This window comes from Chamaea fasciata, unplaced genomic scaffold (assembly GCF_029207755.1).
Source record: "Chamaea fasciata isolate MVZ Bird 193981 ecotype frontalis unplaced genomic scaffold, bChaFas1.0.hap1 SCAF_7, whole genome shotgun sequence".
NCBI lineage: Eukaryota > Metazoa > Chordata > Aves > Passeriformes > Sylviidae > Chamaea > Chamaea fasciata.
The window spans coordinates 14782355-14802954 of record NW_027094092.1 but is presented as its reverse complement, the minus strand read 5'-3'; the positions used below and the strand labels follow the sequence as shown (position 1 = coordinate 14802954).

The window sequence follows — 20600 nt, the reverse complement described above, 5'->3', positions numbered from 1 at the left end:
TCGCCCACTCTCCCATCAGCAATTTTTAAAGGGCTGCAGTTCAATTCCCCACAGAACTACACATCCCTCCAGCTGCACACTCACTCCTCTTCCCTTATATCCAGCAATCGTGGAGCCTCTCAGGATGTTCCTCAATTGATGAAGCACAAAGAGGATGGACCAGCTTCCTCTCACATCAGCTCAACTAGTCCCTGGATTTCATATGTGAGACACAGTGGTCCTGCACAAACAGACAGGCAGAAGAGCCCAATTATCCTGGCTTAGAGGGAACATCAAGTCACCACCAGGAGAGTTAGGAACCCAGAGCCCAGACTCTTTCAAGGGATTTACACAGCTGAGGAAGCCTCCCTTGATAAATGCCAGCCCAGATCAACTAAAATGAAAGGAGATGACAGGAAGAAGTTAAATGCTGATGTTGTAAAGCACCTTCTTAATTTACACACACCTCTGAAGCAGGAAGGAGCAATTAAACACCAGCCTTTGTAATTATAGCACAGGAGCCTGCCTCCACCCTCACAGCCAGCTGGAGCTGCTCCCACTTCTGGAGAGCTCTTCAGCAGCCACGCTCACCCACAGCGATGCTGCAGCTCTCCAACCAGCTTATTACTGCCCCACACCACCAGCTCTGGGACCTGTCAGGGCAGTAGCCTGCCCTGACTGGACAGGATAAGGACTTTGGGACACTGCAATGCCAAATCTCAACGGCAGCAAAACAGGACAAGCATCTTGTTTCTCTGGAACTGAGGCAGCTGTAAGAGGAAGGCAAGAAGCTGGGGGATACAAATGCCAGTCATCACACAGCGAAATTTTCCCTGACTTCATGCACCAGAGAGGAAAAAAAAAAAAAAAAAAGTAACAGGGCATGTCCAGGGCCCACAATCATTTAGATGCCAACCTGATTTATCTACACTGATTTCTGCTCTTATACCAGCTGTTCAACTCTCTCCTGGGCAACTTGATTGGGAATTTTATACCCTGAATGGGCCATTTCAACCACAGTATATTACTAGCTTCTCACAAATGTTCCTCTCTGTTTGGGGGGAGGAACACTCATCCATCAAATACCTTGGTGCCTTCTCTGCTTGCCACTTGCTGCAACTATTTGCTTTGGTACAGCAGCTCTCTGGACAGCAAGCAGGCATGCTGTTATTTTCCCCAGCGACAGCACTGAAAAAGGAAAGCATATAAATTATAGCAGACTTGGGGCTGCCTTCATTTATCCATCAAGGAATGAGATTTTGTGTGTGCGTGTGTGTGTGTCTAGTGCTAATTTTTTTTAAGACACTGTAGAACTGCTCCCAGTTTTGCTTGCTCCAGAAGAGGCAGAGCTGAACATATACCATTCTGGGGGGCTTGGCAAATAAAACTTCAGGGAAGAAAACTATTTCAGCACAAGGTACCTGTGCTCTGCACGCCCTGGGAGAGTCAGGGAAGGTCCTCTGCCCTGTTTTTACATGCATTTTGCTTCATTTTACACTTCTAGAGCAGCTGTTGTGTAGAATACTGGAAAATTCACGGACACCTAGTAAAGGGCATGTCCTAGTTGCACCTACAAACGTGGCAAGCCCCCAGCCTTGCATCACAATGTCAGTCCATGAAAGCTGCAAGGGTCAGACAAACTGGACGACAATGACAGGCCAAATGTGTATGAAGATAATGCCTTTTTATATTCAAGCCCTGAGTACAACCCATGGGCTTGATTTTCTACTTGTTCCCATTATCCACCTGTGCCCATTCCCCAGTGACCCCCCACTACCAACACAACTTCAGTGGGATTTAGATCAGGACTTAAATGGATCTATAGAATCAAAAAGAAAAAATCCATTTCAAGCCAAGGAGAGACTGGAAACAATCAATCAGTGTCTTTGAAAGTATTTAGATCACTTCTCCTGGGAAGGACTGCAGCAAACAAAATGAAGCAACATGTGTACCTGAGTGGGGTGCCTGAAGCTGCAGGAAGATAGCTGTGGAAATAAAGCAAAGGCTCTGGGCTGCCACAAGACTAATTAAACCTTGATTTAACTGGGGCTGCAATTTTTAATCTGGATTTTATAATGACTAATGAGGAGAGTTGCTGAAGCATTTCTTAACATAATTTTATCCAGCAGCCCCTGGAAAGTATTCTATGTCAATTGGTATCTTTTTCCTGGGACATACATCTACTCTGGCAGCTTCTACCACTGACACAACACATCAGTTCACATAGAGGAAAAAAATCACCATTAGCTAAAAATATCTGAATGAAAACAAAATAGTGTTTCAAATGCCATGGTATTACCCTGCCTTTCTTTCCTTGGCTCCCTCTTTGTTTTCTGTGGCCATTGACACAGCCTCTGAGAGCTGCAAAAAACTGCCTGATTTCATATTAGTTTGTAAATAGCAGTGGGAGACATTTCCTTGAATTACGTTTGTGAAAAAAAGGTAACCTGATAAATTTCTTTTGTAAACAATCCTTCCAAAGTCTATGAAGAACGACTGAATATATCAAGAAAAAGGCCAGTAAATGAGCTGTGAAAGGAAACAGTGGCAGGCATGACGTACTTTTTCCCCTCACTTTCCAGAAGCTGCTCATTAAGTCCAGTTTTAAGTGGGGGGGAGACAAGCCACAGAAATTCCCAGGCTATCACTAGTGTCTGCTTAATGAGAAATGTAACATCAGTCCAACAGAACTGTAAGGAAGATATGACTCTTGCGTGCACACAGGCACCGACATTACCCTGTGTGTTTGCCCCAGAGCATCCTGCCCACCTGCTCCCTTCCTGTTCAACTCAAACCTTCCTAAAATTAGGCCCGTTTCTCCAGTCTCGTTCCAAGTTTCCACCTTTATCTCTCAGCCTTGCCAGTGCTGGTTAAACAAAGAATTTAGGGGCGGAAATGACTATTCTGTGAGAGACACACTCCAGAGAGCAGGAGGACGAGCACACAAACCCAAACAGAGCAGCGCCGGATGCTTTCACAAGGGAAATCTTCTGCATCCTTTCCTACAGTAGAAATGAGCACAGAGAGGAAAGAATGACCTCCAGATATAAGTCATCCTAAGAAAGTGACTTTAAAGGCAAAGCTCAAGATTTTGTACTTTTTGTGCTAAACACAAACCCTTAGGGGCTTTCTGTGAAGTCTGCTTGGGTACCCTGCACACATCTGCTAGGTGCAAAGGAGCAACGTGTCTGTTTGATACAAAGCAAGTACAGAAACACACTACTTATCCTGCACAACCTTTTAACACATTTAAATATGAAAGACTAGAGGAGGAGGCATGAATGCGATTCCCTATATGCCTTGGGATGGCAGGAAGCTGGGAATGCTCCTTTAGTCCCCTCACAGCCAGTGGGTTGCTGCTGCTTCAGCACATTTCAGCATTTTACAAGGCATCAGCTGCGGCAAGGACCAACATATAAAATCCTCTGTAAAAAAGTAAAACCCACCAAGTTTCCCAGGAGTGCTTTAGCTGAAGTAATTCCAATGGCAAAACACCATTTTTAAAATAAATCTATTGCAAGTGGATTTGGCTTGTTTCCAACACCAATTAATAGCAATATTGAATTCCTGAGTATATAAATATGCAGTTTCTGCCCACTGGACTTGCATGTAACGACACTGTAAAAAACTAAAAAAAACTGATTCTAACTGCCAGAGACGACAAAAGCTGTATCCCCCCCAACACAGACCTTTCTACACTTGCTTTTTTGAAAGGATTTACATTCAAATTAATTTTGAATTTGGCAGTAAGAACGGCAGTACACAATTCCTCTGTCCACCATGGCCATATAATTGTTATAATTCAGCTTTTTTAGGTGTGCATTCTTAGGTATTTACAGAGATGCTTTAGTGAAAGGTAGCAGCAAATACCCTGCTGCAAGAGAAACAAGCCAGCACTCCTCTGCAATACACTTTTGTTCATTTTCTGTAACAAAAATACACCAGCTCTGCTGCTTCTAGTGCAAGCTAACAAACTACCCTAATTGACAGCATTAACACTCATCAGCCTGCCCCCACCTTTTTCCTCTGAGCTCCCTCACATCCACCCAAGCTCCCCATCATGGATGGTGTCCAAGCATCTCCAACTTGACTTGCTGATGCTTATCCACTGCCCAACCACTACTGTTATACTTAAGCCAGAGCCTTGCCTCCAACAGAGTGATCTCTGTATCAGAAAGCACCACTTGGGGTTACAAGAGAAAAACAGCACTGCAGTTTCAAGCTAAGGCATCTCAGAAACAAATATCAGGAAAGTTTTTAGGAAAAGGGAAAAAAAACACCACCACCACCACCCCCCAAAAAAAAACGGAAAAAAAAAAAAAAAAGGATTAAATGTTGTGTTTAACTGAATTGCTGTGCTTTGGATATAACAGAGCATTCTTAATAGGTGACATGGAAAGCTATTCCTAAAAACTAGGAATATGTAACAGTTTGTGAGCCCTAGACTACAGAGATTATTCTGGCCTCTTAAATCAACTTAATGTCTCACTTTTCAAGTATCAACTTCTCATAATTTTCTGCTACTGTATTTAACATCCAAGGGACACTTCTTTCTTGCATCTTCCCTGTACCCTGCTTCAGGAAAAGACAAATCACTGGAATAGGGACCAGCAACATCAAAAGAAAGCTACATTTTCATGCATTTGTACCAGCTAGTAATTCATCATTTACAAAGCTGGGGATGGCTGAAATTTTGTTCCAAGGAAACCATGCTCTGTTTAATAATGAGAACAATCAGATGCCATGATTTGTAGGAAGCAACTTTTTTCCTTGACCTTTTTATTACAGGCAAAATGTCAGCAGATTATTGAAGTGCAGAGAGCACAACCTATGATAAATAACTTTGTGTTGCCACATACCAGACCAAAACGCCTCCTCCTCCCTGCCCAGACACAAACCTTAGCTTTCCAAAAGAGCTCTGATTTATAAAGAATTATAGATAACTAACAGAGTCTGAATGCCAAGTGCAATACCGTGGGTGAACAGGGCTTGCTCAATTCCGGGAAGCACAAACATGGGGGGAAGGAACAAAAAGAGCAAGAGCCAGAATGCAGCCTTCCTTCTGTCTTTGACAGCTGCAAGATCACTGCTGACACAACACATGCAATCTTCATCCTTACCTGAAATACAGCAGCATGAAAAATTGGAAAGGACCCAGCAAAAAAACCATAAGGCTGTCTCCAAGTCTTAAATCAACTGCAAGGAGACTTAAGATGTTCAACCTACTTAACTAATCAAAGTAATTTAAGGGATCACCTGATTACAGCCTGCAATCACTTACAGGGAAAATATGTCAGAAAGCTGGAAAAAAAGAAGGTAAAAAAATACCAGATTAGAGACAAACCACGTATCTTTTACTGTAAAGAAAACTACCATTTGCACACATTTCTGAAGAGCACAAAAAAATCACCACCAAAAATTAAAATGCACTACCTGCCTAAGGAAAATGCTGTAATTCAACCAGAAATTTCTAGATATAAGAATCCCATGGTAAAATCCTTGCAGGTGCAAAGTCAAATGAGATCAACAGGACTGATACAGCTGGCTTTAAAATCTAAGACGCAAAGAAGAGCTACGTTGTCCAGAAAGCAAACTCCAGCCTTCCTTCCCTGAGCCCACTTTCTCACCTGATAAGCACCTTAGGAGATCACCAGGCCAAGTGTTGCAGAGCCTTTCTCCAGCTCCCCAAGCCCTGCACCTTGCCGTGCTGTAATCAAGCTGCAGAGCAGCCAGACTGTTAAACATTTCTAGCCTCAAAACACCGCATTTCTTCTCCACTTAACTTTTCTAAGGTCCACTTCCAGATCAGCCTGAAGAAAATATTGTTTTACTGACTTCAGTAAAATAAACCTTTTTATTATTTCACATGCCGTTTCATTTCCTGGTACTCCGAGCTAAATGGCACAGATATTTACAGTATTGGAAGTCTCATCTGTAGCTCATCTAAGACAGCCTCACTGAGCCAACACAGCTCACAGCGCAGTAGGACTGCCCATTAAAAACACTACGGGATAATTCCAGGCTTCCTACAGGCACCATCTATGCGTGCAGCTCAGCTCATTTTCTACACATTATTAAAAGCTACACTACTTAACTCACCATTTAATTTTGACGTTAAATGAAAGCAGAGAGCATGACAAAAGAATGGTAGTGAATAAAAAAGAAAGAAAAAAAGATCTACCTGAAGACTTCCTAGTAGCTTTATCCAGAGAGTAAACAGGTATGCTCTGGCTGGAACTGGGCCAGCAGACAATGCCAAATAACCCCAAGAAGAGATCAGACCCTCTCCCTGCCCTCATAACAGAGCCCTGTAGGCCAACACTGGAAAATAAATAAAACCCTACCACAAAACTTACTTTGTTATTTTTCCGGTGCAGACAGAGGCACAGAGGTGCAAGCAATCTCCCCACAGCTACGGGAGGCCTGTGATGGAAGCAGGAACTAACACTGATCTCCTGATTTCAAAACCAAATGCCCTAACCACAAAATTATCCTACCTGCATTGCCTCAACTTGTCTCAAGGAGAACCAAATTACTGGAGAAGGGAAGGAGGGAGACAAGGGAAGAAAACAGAAGGTTTACCAGGAATTTTTCTGGTCCACCTGGCAGCAAACACTGCTTACATTGGCCCTCCATAATTGCACTCCAATGAATTTGGAACAATGGTATGAAGTTTAGTGCTCAAAATACTCAGCTTTCTGAGACTTCAAGCAAGGCTGACACAGACTTTCTCTTAAAGCAAGAAAAAGCCCCATATTGCTTCATGCTTTTTATACAGGGGCCTGGAATGCTCAAGAGATTAACTAATTCACACACTGCCTTTCCCCAGGGGTTCACATCTAGCCCAGATCACAAGTGTCGAGCACAATCACACGCACTCTTGATAGTCTTTGAGAGGTAAGAGCACGGCACGAGTGCAACTCCCAGGAGATAAATTCTTGTATGGGACAAGTCCCTGTAGATCCACTTGGCAGCAGTCCTAGCAGGACAGCAAGAGAAGCCAGTGCATGAAACACTGCACAGAAGCGGTGTCTTGGACCCTGGGGTACAGAGGTGAATAAACGAGGGAACATGCTTTGGTTTTTCCCTTAACAGCATCAGCTTCCAAAGGCACAATGAAATCCTGCCCCAGATAAAATATTTTCAACCACATGGAGAGGCAGGGTGTGCTTACAGCAGCTCCACAGCTCCAGTTAAAAGTGGCATAAAAGATGCCATTCTCACTTGCATCAAATATGCCAAGACAGGGAGTTGGTGTGTTTTTACATGGGGTACACAACTCTGCACGCCCTGTGATTTGCTCAGGCTCTCAAACAAGGGCAATGGAGGGAAGCAACAGCACAAGCTGCCGCAGCTGCGGCGCAGGAAGAGCAGCAGAGGCGGGTGCTGGTGGATGGCACACAGAGCTGGGGGCGCACCCACTCAAGCTGCCCGGGGACTTGTGATGTTGCAGCTTGCTCCAAGCAGAAAAGAGCAGCAAACCACGGCTTTCTCCGCAGTGTGAGCAAAGCACGGAGGGAGCAGAGCCTCCGGGGAGCCGTGCTACACTGCAGTGCCTTCAGAGCTGCGATGGCATTTGCTGTGTGTGCCCCTGCCTGTGTAGCTCCAGGCTAGGCTGGGGGGTGCAGTCTGGTTCTTCACTCTATTTCCACAGTCATTTTCACTTGGAGTGCCTGCTGATTCCTTTCATAAACTGCTGCATCCCTGAGGTACAAAGGGCAGAAAATTCTTCTAGCAAAACCTGGGAGTCAGTGATAGAGAGGGCAAAATAAATTATTAAGGACCACATTGGGGCAGGTTTCTTTCTTTCTGTCTCGAGCAAAACTTAAATCACTTCTTTCTTCCCCCATCGTGGCTATGGTAATAACACACAACTATTCATTATCCTCATCTTAACTAGAAAAGCCTCTTTCAATTTAGCACTTAATATAATTACAGTAAATTAAACAGTGTCTAGAAAAAGTCTTACCTTTTCAGAGCTATTATCTTACCTCTATGAAACTCTATCAGTTAAAAGTGAAGCTAGCTATTAAACAATAAGAGTTTGTAGCTATTCAGTGAGCAGAAAAGGGAGATGTTCAGCGGAAAATTGTTCAAACTCTATTTCTAAATTCAGTACCACATCTCCAAGGGGAAATGGGAGAATCTCATTAATGATATTGCAATGTCCCTCTCACATTGAAGAGATAGGACTTGAGCACCAATTCTCTGTTCACTTCCCTTCACCTCAAACAGTTTCCTTTTTTAATATGAAGGGAAAAAATCTGCATGTTATAAATCAAAAGGTAAATCATTGCCTTTGTGCGCTTTCAGAAAAAGCTCTCTCTGGCTAGTGATGCATCATTAATCTGATTTCTCCAAGAGACATACAGGATGAAAAGCACTTGGCTGCCATGAAGTCAATGGGAAAACACACAGACTCTGAGAGGGTCAAGACAAACAAAAAATAAAAGCCATAAATTTCCACACTGCTGCTCTGGAAAAAAAAAATAAAAAGAGAGACAAAGCATCTACAATAGGTACTCAAGAGAGGCATTTGGTAAATGGTCATTCTCTGTTCTCCTAAATCAATCAAACACTGGCTCGGTAATACTTGGAGTGATATTAGAAGTATAATTTTTAACACAACATAAGCACACCAGCCATCAGGAATAAAACATTGAGCAGGAAATAAATTTAATATATTGTTTTCCAACAATTGGGAGAACATTAGTAATAATTAGCAGCCAGCACTGGAAGTGCTCTGCTAACTGTGCATCTTGTGGATAACAGCAAGTCTTATGTTAACACAATGATGTCAGGTGACAGCAGCTTTATGGCAGAGAACAGCATATTGTGCATTTCTGGGAAAAAAGAACCTTTAGTGCTGTGGGGATTATTATGGTTAAATTGCTTCTGAGTCACAGTCTGTTGTTGCTCAATGTTTCTCACTTGGTCCCTACCTACCTACCTACCTTTTATTTCCTCATGGGGAAGCACCTGTTCAAAGAGAATAAAACTGGCACTGTTGCACCCACCATCTTAGCTCATTTAGACAAGTTATTCAGTATCTTGCTTACATAATGAGATAATTTTTATTTATATTACAGAACAGCCCAGCAGAATCCAAGACAACACTGCTCTAAATATTGTGTGAATTTCCAGTAAGAGACCTTGACACCAAAGAACATGTAATCCAGGCAGAGAGAGGATGAAAAAGGCATGGAAAGCTGATATTGACACACTCTGGCCATGTACCTTCTCAGGGCACTCAGAAATGAGAGACCCTACTCTACACTCCTCAGATATACTCACGGCTAGGGGATCCTCTCAGCTTCTCAGCACATCTCACTCTCTTGGAAAAGAAAGCTTTCAGCACCTACACTGAGGGATTCCACAAGCCAGGACTTGAACACAAACTTGGGAAAAACTAGGTTAGAAGCCTGACAGTCTAGGCTTGGTTTAAGCAGCCTCCAGCCTTGTCCACAAGTGGAGCTCCCCAAGTCGACTGCAATGCATAGGTGTATGAATAAATGTGTGCGGGTATTAGTAAATGAATGCAGGTGTGCCAAGGTGCCTCCCATGACCTGGAGTCCAGAGAGAAGTTAAGGCACTAAGAGCAGTTTGATTACAGACAACAAAGCCTGGGTAGTTCATCAGTAAAAAAAACAAAACAAAACAAAACAAAACAAAAAAACAAACAAACAAAAAAAAAAAAAACAAAAAAAAACAAAAAAAAAACACCACAACCCCAAAAAACACACTCAACAGCCAAGAAATTGGGCCTTGCTTGCATCCACTAAAACTGAATTAAAACAAAACAAAAAAATCTTAGGCATTATTAGATACATTCTATCTCTTCTTCAATGAAAAAGGTTACAAAGGCAGAGCAAGACAAGGAGGCTGGGACAAATGACAGATGTTAAAATGGAAAGAAGAAAATTACTATAAACAAAACTGAAAAATACAAACACTGTGCATTTCATATCTAACACACCTGTGTCCTGCTCTAGAAAACAATAACAGAGCTCCATGGAAGGCAGTTTAAATTACTGCCTTGCTCACTTATGCTGTAATTAATATGGTGCATTCAGTGCTCACTGAAAGCCTTCAAAGTCCAAGTAAGGATTCACAAATTTACCAAACAAAACAACCCAAAAAACCCCCACAAACAAACACAAAAATACCTGCTTAGACCTGAACTGTCTTTGACCCACATATGAAAGAAAAGGTCATGAAGTGATTTGCAAATCCAGATTACTTTCCTTAGTAAGGTAAGGGGAAAAAAAAAATAATTCACTGCATCAGCAGCTGTCAGGCTTGCAGCAGTGTGCGGGGCTCTTTTTCAAGGCAACACAACAAGACAGAAAGATTCATCTTATAAAATGGAAATCTCATTTATTTGCATCCATGCCAGGAGCTTGCCAGAACAACCACCCTGATGGAGCATTAATTCCAGTGGCAATTTCACATTCACATTTCAGGGATTTTACAGATGGGCCAGCAACAGCTGCCCGAATGAACGGTACAATGTTTGATAAAGTGTATAAAAGTCTTGGTCACCTCCTACTACATAAAAGTGATCCTTTCCTGATGCCGAAGTCAAACAAAAAAGACAAAGTGCAAACAGATCAAAACAATAACAAAAAAGAAATTTAAATTGTTCTTTTCATTCTGCCAAGATTCCTCGCAATGATCAACAGCTACCCACACCATGCAAGGGAGCAGAACTGCCTTCCTCTCCTCATCGGGACACAGCAGTTTATTGCTGTGAGGAGAGAATTCCCCGTCATTTTAACCTGAGAAAAGAGCAAATGAATTCAAGAATGCAGTGCTAGCATAAGCTTTCCACTCTTAACTGGCATCAAACAACACAGGTAATAAAAGCCAAGCTGCGTCGGGCGGGGAGGAACAATGACACTACAACAGTTGTCTGGAACAAAACGCACTGGCATGAAAATTAAAGTGCCTTTCAGAGCAATCTCATGATTTTGCCAAGAGAAAACTGAAGGAGAGCTATCACGACAATGCTTTTGTGCCTGAAGCACTGGGACGAAGAAGGACCACATTTAAGCTTTGCACTCAACACAGAACGAGGCATTTCATCCCTCGATGCCTCTCAGCATCATCTGATAGATAAGCAGCAAGTCTGCTTTTATCTTGGCCTCTACTGATCGATTCAGACAGCACACCCTTCAGGACTCTACTACAGCAGCATTCCAGTTTGGGAATACACACAAAACAGCTATTACATTATTCCTTGGGGGTACAACTTCACATTGATTGATTCACTGACAGATTAGACGGGATGAAGCAGGCAAGCCCCATGTTGAGTTTCCCCCCTCTCCCCCACAAGGAGAACTGCACACGTCCCAGTTTATTAAGGATTCCTCTTTTCCCTTTACGTGCGTCTCTTTTGCCTTTAGCTGGTTAATTTTTCACTGATGCTATAATCATGCGAATGGTAACTGGGTTGCCAAAACACTCATACAGCCCTGCAGTCAATTCCCAGTAAGCTGAAGCTTAGCATGGAGTTTAATAAAACACATAGGAAAACTACTATCAAGAAGACTGCCAGCACAGCAAAGTTATTGATATTGGAACAGAGCACAGACCTCAGTGACATACTGCAAAAGGAAAGCCCAGGTATACAGCTGGCTGTTTATTAAACAAAGATGAGAACTGAGCCTTTTCTATTCAGACTTTGATTTATACACCTATAAATCCCTTCAATCTGAAAGGAGTGTAAAGGAAAAAATGCCACAATTTCAACTGTAGCTCTACAAACACTACAGAAAACTGAGACTAAAGAACAAGGGATATGCCCATGGTTTTTATGCAGCTTCAAAGAGATTAAAAACCACCACACAAGCAGTTGGACTATTCTAACCAAAAAAAAAAAAAAATCCCCCTTTCATATCACTCTCCTTCTGTGATGGGCAGAAAGCATTTACAGGTAACTCTATTAGCCTGCCGTTAGCTGCTTCCAATTTTGCAGTATATTCCCCTTCAGTCCTTTGATCTTTTTGTATTACACAGATGCATGCATAGTACCTGGAGCCCGATGCAAGCACAACACTCCCTTGAGTGTTGAGCAGAGAAAGAGTATTCCAATAATTAAGAAATGTGAAAACCTGGGCAGGTACAATACTCCTTAGTCCTCCACAGAGGCTCAGCAGCTATTTATCAAAAGGATGTTTTCCAGGATGGTTCTCTCCTTTCTCCTTCATTGCATGAGCAGAAAGAGCCATAATGGTGGGGAGGAGCTGGGATGAAGGCAGAACCTGTGGTTTAGACACAGCCCTGTACAATTAAATGCACCACAACCACACAGCTCCAAAATGAGGGCTGAGCAGCCCTGGGAAGAGTTCGCTCAGTCTCAAGACACCTGGTGCTCCAAAGCACAGCATAAATACCAGCAGTGACAGTCTGGAGCCTGCATGGGGAGTGAGCAAGCCCAGACCCACACGGAGACACACTGGCAGAGCAGGCCACTGTCATTGCTGCCCAAACTCGTGTGCATTTAGCATTTGGATTGTTCCCATTCCCTGAGCTGCTTCTTGTGTTTCCTTTGCCTTAGAAACCACAGCAGGCATGTACAAACACCTACAATGTGATGCCAGAGACATCTTATGTTGAGGAGTGGAGGCATGAGGAGCAGCATTTCTGGCTGAGAAAACACTGTGCTGTTAATGCTCCAAAGGCAGGGAGGTCAGGAGAAAAAACACCAAATGCAGCTTTTCCCCCAAATAAAACAGAAGATCAAATAGCACAAATCTGTACAGTTGTAGAGGGAGGTCCGTGCTCCACAGCTCAGAAGTAGCAGGGCCCTGCTGACACACTTCAGTGCAGTTTCATTTTTACCTCTTCAGCCCCAGATCCAGCACTAAAAGACCTTCAGCACTGGCAACACTGACAATCCCACAATTGCCTCCAGCAGATAACAGCTCCCTTGCACGTGAAGTGAGTCTAACCCAATTCAGATTAGCTTAACTGAAATTTTTATGATCTATGAACACAATGAGAATTAGTCGAGTCTCAGTTTTGCTCTGAGCACGGCACACTGATTTCAAACACTGCACGCTGCAGATTATAGGAACGGCCTTTCCCTAGAGATATCCTGGATTCCAAACCACAGCACTGTATCAGACACAGAGCCATTTTTCTCCTGCTGTAGCCAAGAAAGCACCTTGAGAAATATCTAATCCAGCAATAGAAACAGAACCACCTGTACTGTACAAGCCTCCCTCCCACTCACCTGATGAATCAGTGTTGCAATAAAGCACATGAAAATTAAATTAAGCCCCATGAAAAGATTAGAGCAGTAAATCCTTTCAGTTACTTTCATGCATCACCATAATTGAATCATTCCTTAGGTTCACATTGTCCACTTCAAACCCAAACAGGCGGAGGGCAGGACTATGGCCTGCATTTTCTCCCTTGAGTCAGAGAACTGCTGTCGGCACCTCCATAAGTAGTGCCACAAAGTAACCCCTAGAGATGAATCTGGCTCCCTCGCTTGTCCCTAATTCCTTTTGGCCCAGCACGGTCCCCCTCCTTTCCCGGCCAGGGTGGGCATACCCCCAGGGTGACCTACCACCCCACTGGGAACTGCCCAGCCCAGAACACCCATTCTCTTCTTTGGGCAAGAGAACTTACCACACACAGAGCCTGGCTTGAGGCTTCTGTCTCTCCCTCTCCACTCACACTTTTTCAGAAACTTGCTGCCAAGGAGGAAAGGTGGCAGCTGGGGACACATCCAGTGCGGTGCCTGCTGTTCTCTGCTCTACAGACATCGCTGAATACTGTTGTTATCTCGTTCATCAGTACAAAGAGGGGGAAGGAATATTTTCACAACAAACATACTGCTGCAGCTGGATGAAGTGAGGAGGTGACTACACAGTTTAAAGAACTTTCCCCCTCACTTATGGTAAACAATTGTTTTACACTACAACACTTCAGGTTTGCATAGCACTTGAAAAATATGGTTTCTGATCCAACAGACACTCGCATGTGCTTTTGTGTTTATTTGTCTAGGAATGCTGCCTTGCTTCACTTAGTGCAAGCTAAAAGCATTTCCAAACAGGTTTCCAAAATACGGTTTTTAGGTAGCGATGCCTATGGTCTCCACTATGGTATCTGTACAAGCAGGCGCCTATAGGAAAGGTAATTACTATCGTCAATTAAATATAGCCTATTAGTAACAGTCTCCTTAGCAGTTCCTCGCCATGCTGGAAGAAGTACATTAAAAATGCGTTCCACCTACCAGATATGCCCACATGTCTAAAGAAATCAGGTCTCCTTGACAGCACGCCATCCCACACGCCACACCGGCCGCTTGCTGGCCCCCCAGCCCTGCCATGCCGAGATGTCGGGGGGCAAGCGCGTCCACCCCTCAGTTCCCGTCGCCAAACCCCAAAAGGCACACGTAGAAACGGCGACGCACAACCTGGGCACAAAGCCCGGGCAGAGGCGGCAGGGTTGCCCTCCCAGAGCTGCCGCGCTCTCGGACCCGCGCTGAAATGACGCCGCTCGCAAGCCGACTCTGGGGTACCACGTTACACTTAAAAATAGGCAGCCTGGCAGCGCGGGGGACAAGAAGAACAGCTAGCAATGGGAGGCGGGGGAATGGATTTATTGGAATAATTCAGGGCGGGGGGAAGGGGCGGTATTCGCTTTTATAGGGTATTTTAGGGAGGATGGCTTCGGGGTTTCGGGGGAGGACGTGGCTTTTGTGGGGAGGGAAGGGGGATGTCCGGTGCGTCTTACCTGGCCGGGGCGGCCGAGCCCCCGCGCGGTGCCGCGCTCAGCACGCCGCGCCCCGCCGCCGCCGCCGCATGGCCGGGACACGCGTGGGACGGGAGCGCGGACACGCGTGGGCCCCCCGAGCCGCTCCCCCGGCCGCACGGAGAGCGCGTAGCGCCGGGCCGCGGCCGGACAGCTGCTCGGGGGAGGCGGCGGCAGGAAATACCAAAAGACTGATCCAACCACGCCAGGGAGAGAGGGAGGGAAGAGAGGGGGGGAATGGAGAAGAAAAATAAGAGGGAGAAAAAATAAAAACGGAGGAGAGGGGGAAAGAAAAAAAAAGGGGGGGGGGGAAGGAAACGTGCAAAATCCGGGCGGGATCGGCGCGGCGCGGGCGCGGTGCTCGGCTCTCCGCGGGAGCGCCCCCGGGGAGCGCCCCGGCCTCTCCCGGCCAGAGCTCGGCTCCCTTGGGTTTGTTATTCCCCCACCCCCCACACTCCCCGCAGTTTGTGTCTTTCTTCTCGGCACAGGGAGAGCCTGAAGCCAAGGCAGAGTAAACATAGCAAAACCACCAACCCCTTAAACAAGAATCAGGCGGACCCCCCGGCCAGCAAGCAGCAAGCCATCCCTGGGGTTCACTGACGCCACGCGCAAGATAATGGAGAAAAGCCAACCTGGAGGAATCACCGCGCCGAAGCCCTGCAGCTGCAGGAGCACTTTGTCTCAGCATCCAGCCACGCGCCGACGCCGTGGCTCAAAGGCGCCCATGCAATATGCAGCCCTGACACGCAGCTGGGCAAGCTCCCAGCTTCGCCTGTGCATCCAGAGCGAAAAATCAATCCCATGGCAAGCACGGACCCCTCAGCTCCTCCAGACGAGGAGGACAGTCCAATCATCGCATCTCTGGCTTCAGCCTGCCTGCCCTTCGGGGGACGCATGACTTTACGAGCAGCAGAGTATCTGGTAAAGCATCACAGCTGAGAACGACCCAGCCACACGCATCTAACTGCTGCTTCCTCTCGCCTCCACTCTGCGGGTCCCACGGTTCAGTGCTGGACCAAGAACGGAAGCCAAGCAGACTTCACACCTCCTTTATCTCCATGGGAAGAGGGATAGCAGAGTTAAAAGGCACCCAAACTTTCTGAAACCAAAAATCACATGAGGGAATAATGTGACCAACATGAGTCTGGCTTGCATCACTAAAGTCTGAATCACCCATGTACAGCTGAAGCTTTGGTGCAAAATACAGCATGAAGCTGAGACTCATGCTTCTGAAACCAGAAGCATTAAATCATGTGCCTGAAGTGCTTTACTACCCCACCCTTCACAGAAAAAAAACAGATCCTTTTTCTCTTTACTGAGTGCAGAGGCTGAACCAAGACAAAGATCACTAGCTCTGATGTTCCTCATACTACACAGGAAGACAGCTTCCAGCACTAAAAAGCAACTCATTACTTGGAAAGGTCTCCCAGATCATAATGAAAAATCCTGAATTCATGCCAAGCTGCAAGCTCGGCTTGGACCAGGGCACAATTTCTCTCACTGCCTCCAGCCACCTCCAGCCCACGCACGGACTACAAGGCTTCACCCTGCACCACTGATATCCATGTACCTAATACCAGAAGAGGTAGCTGATTTTCTCCTAGTGAGCTCAATGGGACATAGAGCAGAATGCACTATACCTAGCTAGGAGTAGACCATGGTGCTGGAAGGAGAAGTCACCATCCATTTTTGCTCTTTCCTAGAAAGTAAAGCACGATAAACACATCATGAACTATAAACAGCTCACACAGCCTAGGCTGTCCCTAGTATTCAAGAGTCAGCACAGCCCTTTTCTACCCATTAAATAAGCCCCTGATTCACTTGCTAGGGCAGGTGATTTTAAGTTCACCTGTGTTGTGATTTCTGCCATCATCTGCAAGGCGTGGAGAGTTGTCATGAGTCCAGCTGCCTTCAAGTTGGTTGGGATTTTCACTTAATCCTCACCAAAATTCTACCCTGAGGGCAAGCCTGTACTGTGCAATGAGGCAGGGCAGAGCAAGGAGATGCCAAGGCCTCTCATCACCCTGGCTCAGGGCACTGCCAGGTTGAGCTATCCTCTTAGAGCGTGAAGCAGCTCACCCTGCCTCATACTGCCTTCTCACTCCTCCTGCTGCCTCCTGCCCTGTCTGTTCCAGGCCACACTGGGGTCCTTTCTGTATCCTCCACTCCCTTCACCCTTCTGCTTTTAGAGCTGGAACACTCAAATGTAGCCAGGTAGTTTGGCAGCACCTTGTTTGGTACAAATGGCTTTTTAACTAAACCATGCACTTGACATTGGTCCAGCTGTCTGTATCCAGACTGGCTTTGTCCCACCATGGCTTCTTAGCTACTTTGGTACAGAGAGCTACAGTTTTTAGCACCCTACAGGAATCTTGACTTAGAGTTCACTTCCCAGAGGTTTCCATTTTGAACATTTTTTAAAAACCCTTCTAAAAGTGTTTTGGCTAAAGATTTCTACTGAATTGTTTTCTTATCTGGCAATCATTCCATGCTTACTAGTGTTTCATCTGTTCACTGCCACATTGCCACACACACTCATTTGATAAAAAACTGAGCATCCAAAATTATTTCTGTCAAAACAGTTAGAGACCCTGATAAAGAATAATACACTGTATTTTCCCATGTGCTCTAGGACAATGCTAGAGTCATTGGTGATACACAGAACAGAATACTTTGCAGTTAAATTGTCAAAATTTTGTCAGTAAACTGGACCAGGAGGGAAAATTTACCTCAGACTGATGCTTTGCATCATGCAGCTGTGGCATTTCTTATGGTCCAGGAAGCCCTGAACTTGAATTTGCTGTGTCTTCAGACCTTGCACCAGATGGGTCCTCTGACTCTGGATTAGAGCAATCCATCACTACCCTGTCTGTCAAAGCCGGGACCTAGAACTGTTCTTCCCCTTAGAAGTCCCCCACAGAAATGTGGGGAGTAAGCAATGCAAACACCAATGTTTTTAAAGACCGTTTCCCACAGCCCTCTAGTGTCTGTTCTGTTAACACCCATTCAGAAAACACATCTGCTGGTTATGTGCTGTCTGCAGTCCATGCAAATAACACCTGAGCTGTGCATAAAACCCTGAGTGGGTAGATGAGGCTCATAACCCAGCCGTGCATTTGAGGTGAGCTCTGCAGTATCCTAACACCACCTGAGCTCCCTAGCTGAAAGCTAATTCATCAGTATCCCCCAGATATCACACATATCCCTTTGACAGAAGCTCTCTGATGGATGTACCTTGCAGTTAGAGCTGAGGACCCTTCTGGCTTCAGCTCTCCTTTGCAAGGAATCAGCATTCCTTTCAGGGGGTCTGCAGCTGTGATATTTCCTTTGGGCATTTGCCAGTGTTTGCAACACTTAACTTTCTCACCCCAGCAACAACATTCTGTCCTAAAATGGCTTGTAAACTGGTGCGAACTCTATCATAAACAGGGTAACAGAAGCAGCAAAGCACAATAAACTTTTAATTCTAGTGCTGGGAGGGTCAAGTCAGGCTGTTTCAGCTGTTGTTATTCCAGTCCTTACATGCAACTCAAATACTTTAATAGTCAGAACACTGAAAAGCAGTATCTCACGTCTTTTTATGACAACCCTTGGAGATGTGCAACAACACAGTATCAGTGTTGTCTAAAAATTGTAGTAAACGCAGACAGACGTGTGAGCAGCAGCAAGAGACAGATCACTTAGTTCTCTCAGGTCAGCAGCCTGCCTAGGAAATCATTGCAGTGCTTTCCCCTGCATCTTCATTTTCAGATCCTCCACCTTTCACAACTGCTGAACGAGCTCCTCTTCCCCCCAACAGAGATCAGATCCCACCTATGTGAACTGTAGATGCATACTCATTTTGCCGAGTCCAGCAGACTTGCATTTTATGCTTTCCTCTCACAACATAGTGAGAGGAAAGTTACAATAGTTCTACAAGCTCCCCTTCATGACTAGATAGTTAAATACCATAAAAGCCATAAGATACATTTATTGGCCTCTATTAAAATGGAAATGGAGAGAATCATATTTCTATCATTATAATTACTACAATGGTTCTAGAGCCATAGCCACATTAATCAGACATCATCCGAATGGTTTGTTAGCATTGTAAGATACTTGCCCTTAAGCTCATGGCACACAGTGAGACAAGAAGCAGGAAGCTTTAAAACAAATTAGTTAAAAAATGTTATTAAACACGGGTCTTTATCATTAGCCATAAGCTTCAACACAGCTGTATACAATTAATGATAAGAAAAAGATCGCTTTTACCCGCAAGTGTTTTCCATTGCAATGTTCTTTAGCAAAAATATTCAATGCCATAGCTGGATAGAGCAGGACTTTCTTGTTAACAAATAGTAGTCTGTCTGCTTAGAGCTCTGGAAAAAACATGTTTGTTCATTTTACATTTTGAAAAACAGAGCTGCTGCTCAACCAGGATCCTAATTGCTAGTTTGCTGGAACAGGTCTCTGGAGAAGTTAGTTAGGAAAACCACAAACATCTCCCTGGGAGCCACTGGAGACTGGAGTCCTCTTGTGGCAAAAGGTAGAGGAAAATTTCCAGTGACGGATTACTACTGAAAGCTGGAACCAAGTAAGAGGTACAGGGAGTATCTACTTTGTAAAGAGCTTCATGTCACATAGCAGAGCACAAAAGCAGCGGCGTGAAGACTTTGTAGCTGGCAGTGGGCAAGCATCAAAATGAGCAGGATGCCACAGTGTTTTGATACTGCAGACTGTGCTTCTGTTTACTGTGGTAGCTCCTTTCTGTTAGTGTGTTCCCTGCTGAGATGATGTTTCTGGCTGGGGTATTTTTGTTTGTTGTTTTGTTTGTTTCTGTCTCTGTTAGCAGAGGTAATTTTTCCTGACTGGTTTGCTAGCAAGAACTTTTCTCCTGGCTAATATATTCACTGTACAGTATCAGAGGTCAGCTCCCATCCTTGTCAGTCTGGCTGAGGTGGGCAGATAACACAATTCTAAGATCTTGTTTAGATTCTGCTGCTCTGTATTCCATCTCCTTTTCTGCTGTGTTGTTTCCTATCTGCAGTAGATCTTATGGACTGCCTTGAGCTCATCTTAGGAGACATTTCTATGCATGATGGATGTTGGCCATGTTAGTGCCATGATCCCTGCCTGGAGCAGCACCACAGAAAATGGAGGAAGTAAATAACCTGAAAGTCTTTCTTTACTCACACACTGTGGTCAGAAAGCGTTCACATGTCCACATTTGGGCTTGGGTTATAGCAAAGAGGTTATCTGGCTAGGAATTTCACTCCGTGAAAGCCTCCAAAGGGCTCATGAGCCTCTCACAGCTTTGGTGGTCCTGCAAACAAGATTTTGAGTTTTCAGGAAAAAGTTTCCATCAGGAGCTTGTAGCAGAGGCTTCAGAGGCAGCTCGAAAGAACTGCCAGTAACAAGATAAAAGATCACAGATGCTCTTACCTGGTTTATTTTCTCTATCCAACCCATCAGATGCTTGGATGGTGCCCTGCTTTCTATATCCTTAACCTCAAGGATGTTTTTCAGGAACCTAAATACAATGCCATTTCAACTACTTCACCCCAGACCTCATTCCAGAGAAACTGTTTGTGATCTTAGGTATCTTATATTAAACAAGACTTCTAGGGCAGACCTTACCTTCCCTACACCCTCACCAGTGCAAACTTCTGTCTCAAGGGGACTCATTCACGAATCCCAAACTAAGGTCTTTGTTGGGAAGTAAAACTGTCCCACACACACGGGTCTTCTTACAGCTGGAGTTAAATGATGTTTAGTTGTGACTACCCAAGTTCGGGATTTCTTACTGCTCAGCTGAAGCCTGTTCACATCAAGCACCATGGACCTATTTTATTTTCCTCCAAATGTCTAAGCCAGCA

General features: G+C 44.8%; 1 protein-coding gene across 4 annotated transcripts in view; it reads right to left on the bottom strand.

Moving 5' to 3' along the window:
* The window catches only part of OSBPL5 (oxysterol binding protein like 5), a 137571-nt gene extending 121068 nt beyond the window's left edge, over positions 1–16503 (bottom strand). Inside the window, exons 1-2 of one of the 4 annotated variants that reach the window (XM_066187677.1) lie at positions 16386–16503; positions 15378–15844 (exon numbers count right to left, since the gene is read on the bottom strand). Coding sequence is in view for 1 of the 4 variants with exons in the window: in XM_066187675.1 (XP_066043772.1) it covers positions 14225–14320 (96 nt within the window). In the remaining 3 variants the exon portion in view is untranslated. Of the gene's footprint in view, positions 1–14224; positions 14378–14727; positions 14932–15377; positions 15845–16385 lie in introns of those variants that run through there. The other 3 variants (XM_066187674.1, XM_066187673.1, XM_066187675.1) reach the window with 3 other exon arrangements.
* Between the last annotated feature and the right edge of the window lie 4097 nt (positions 16504–20600).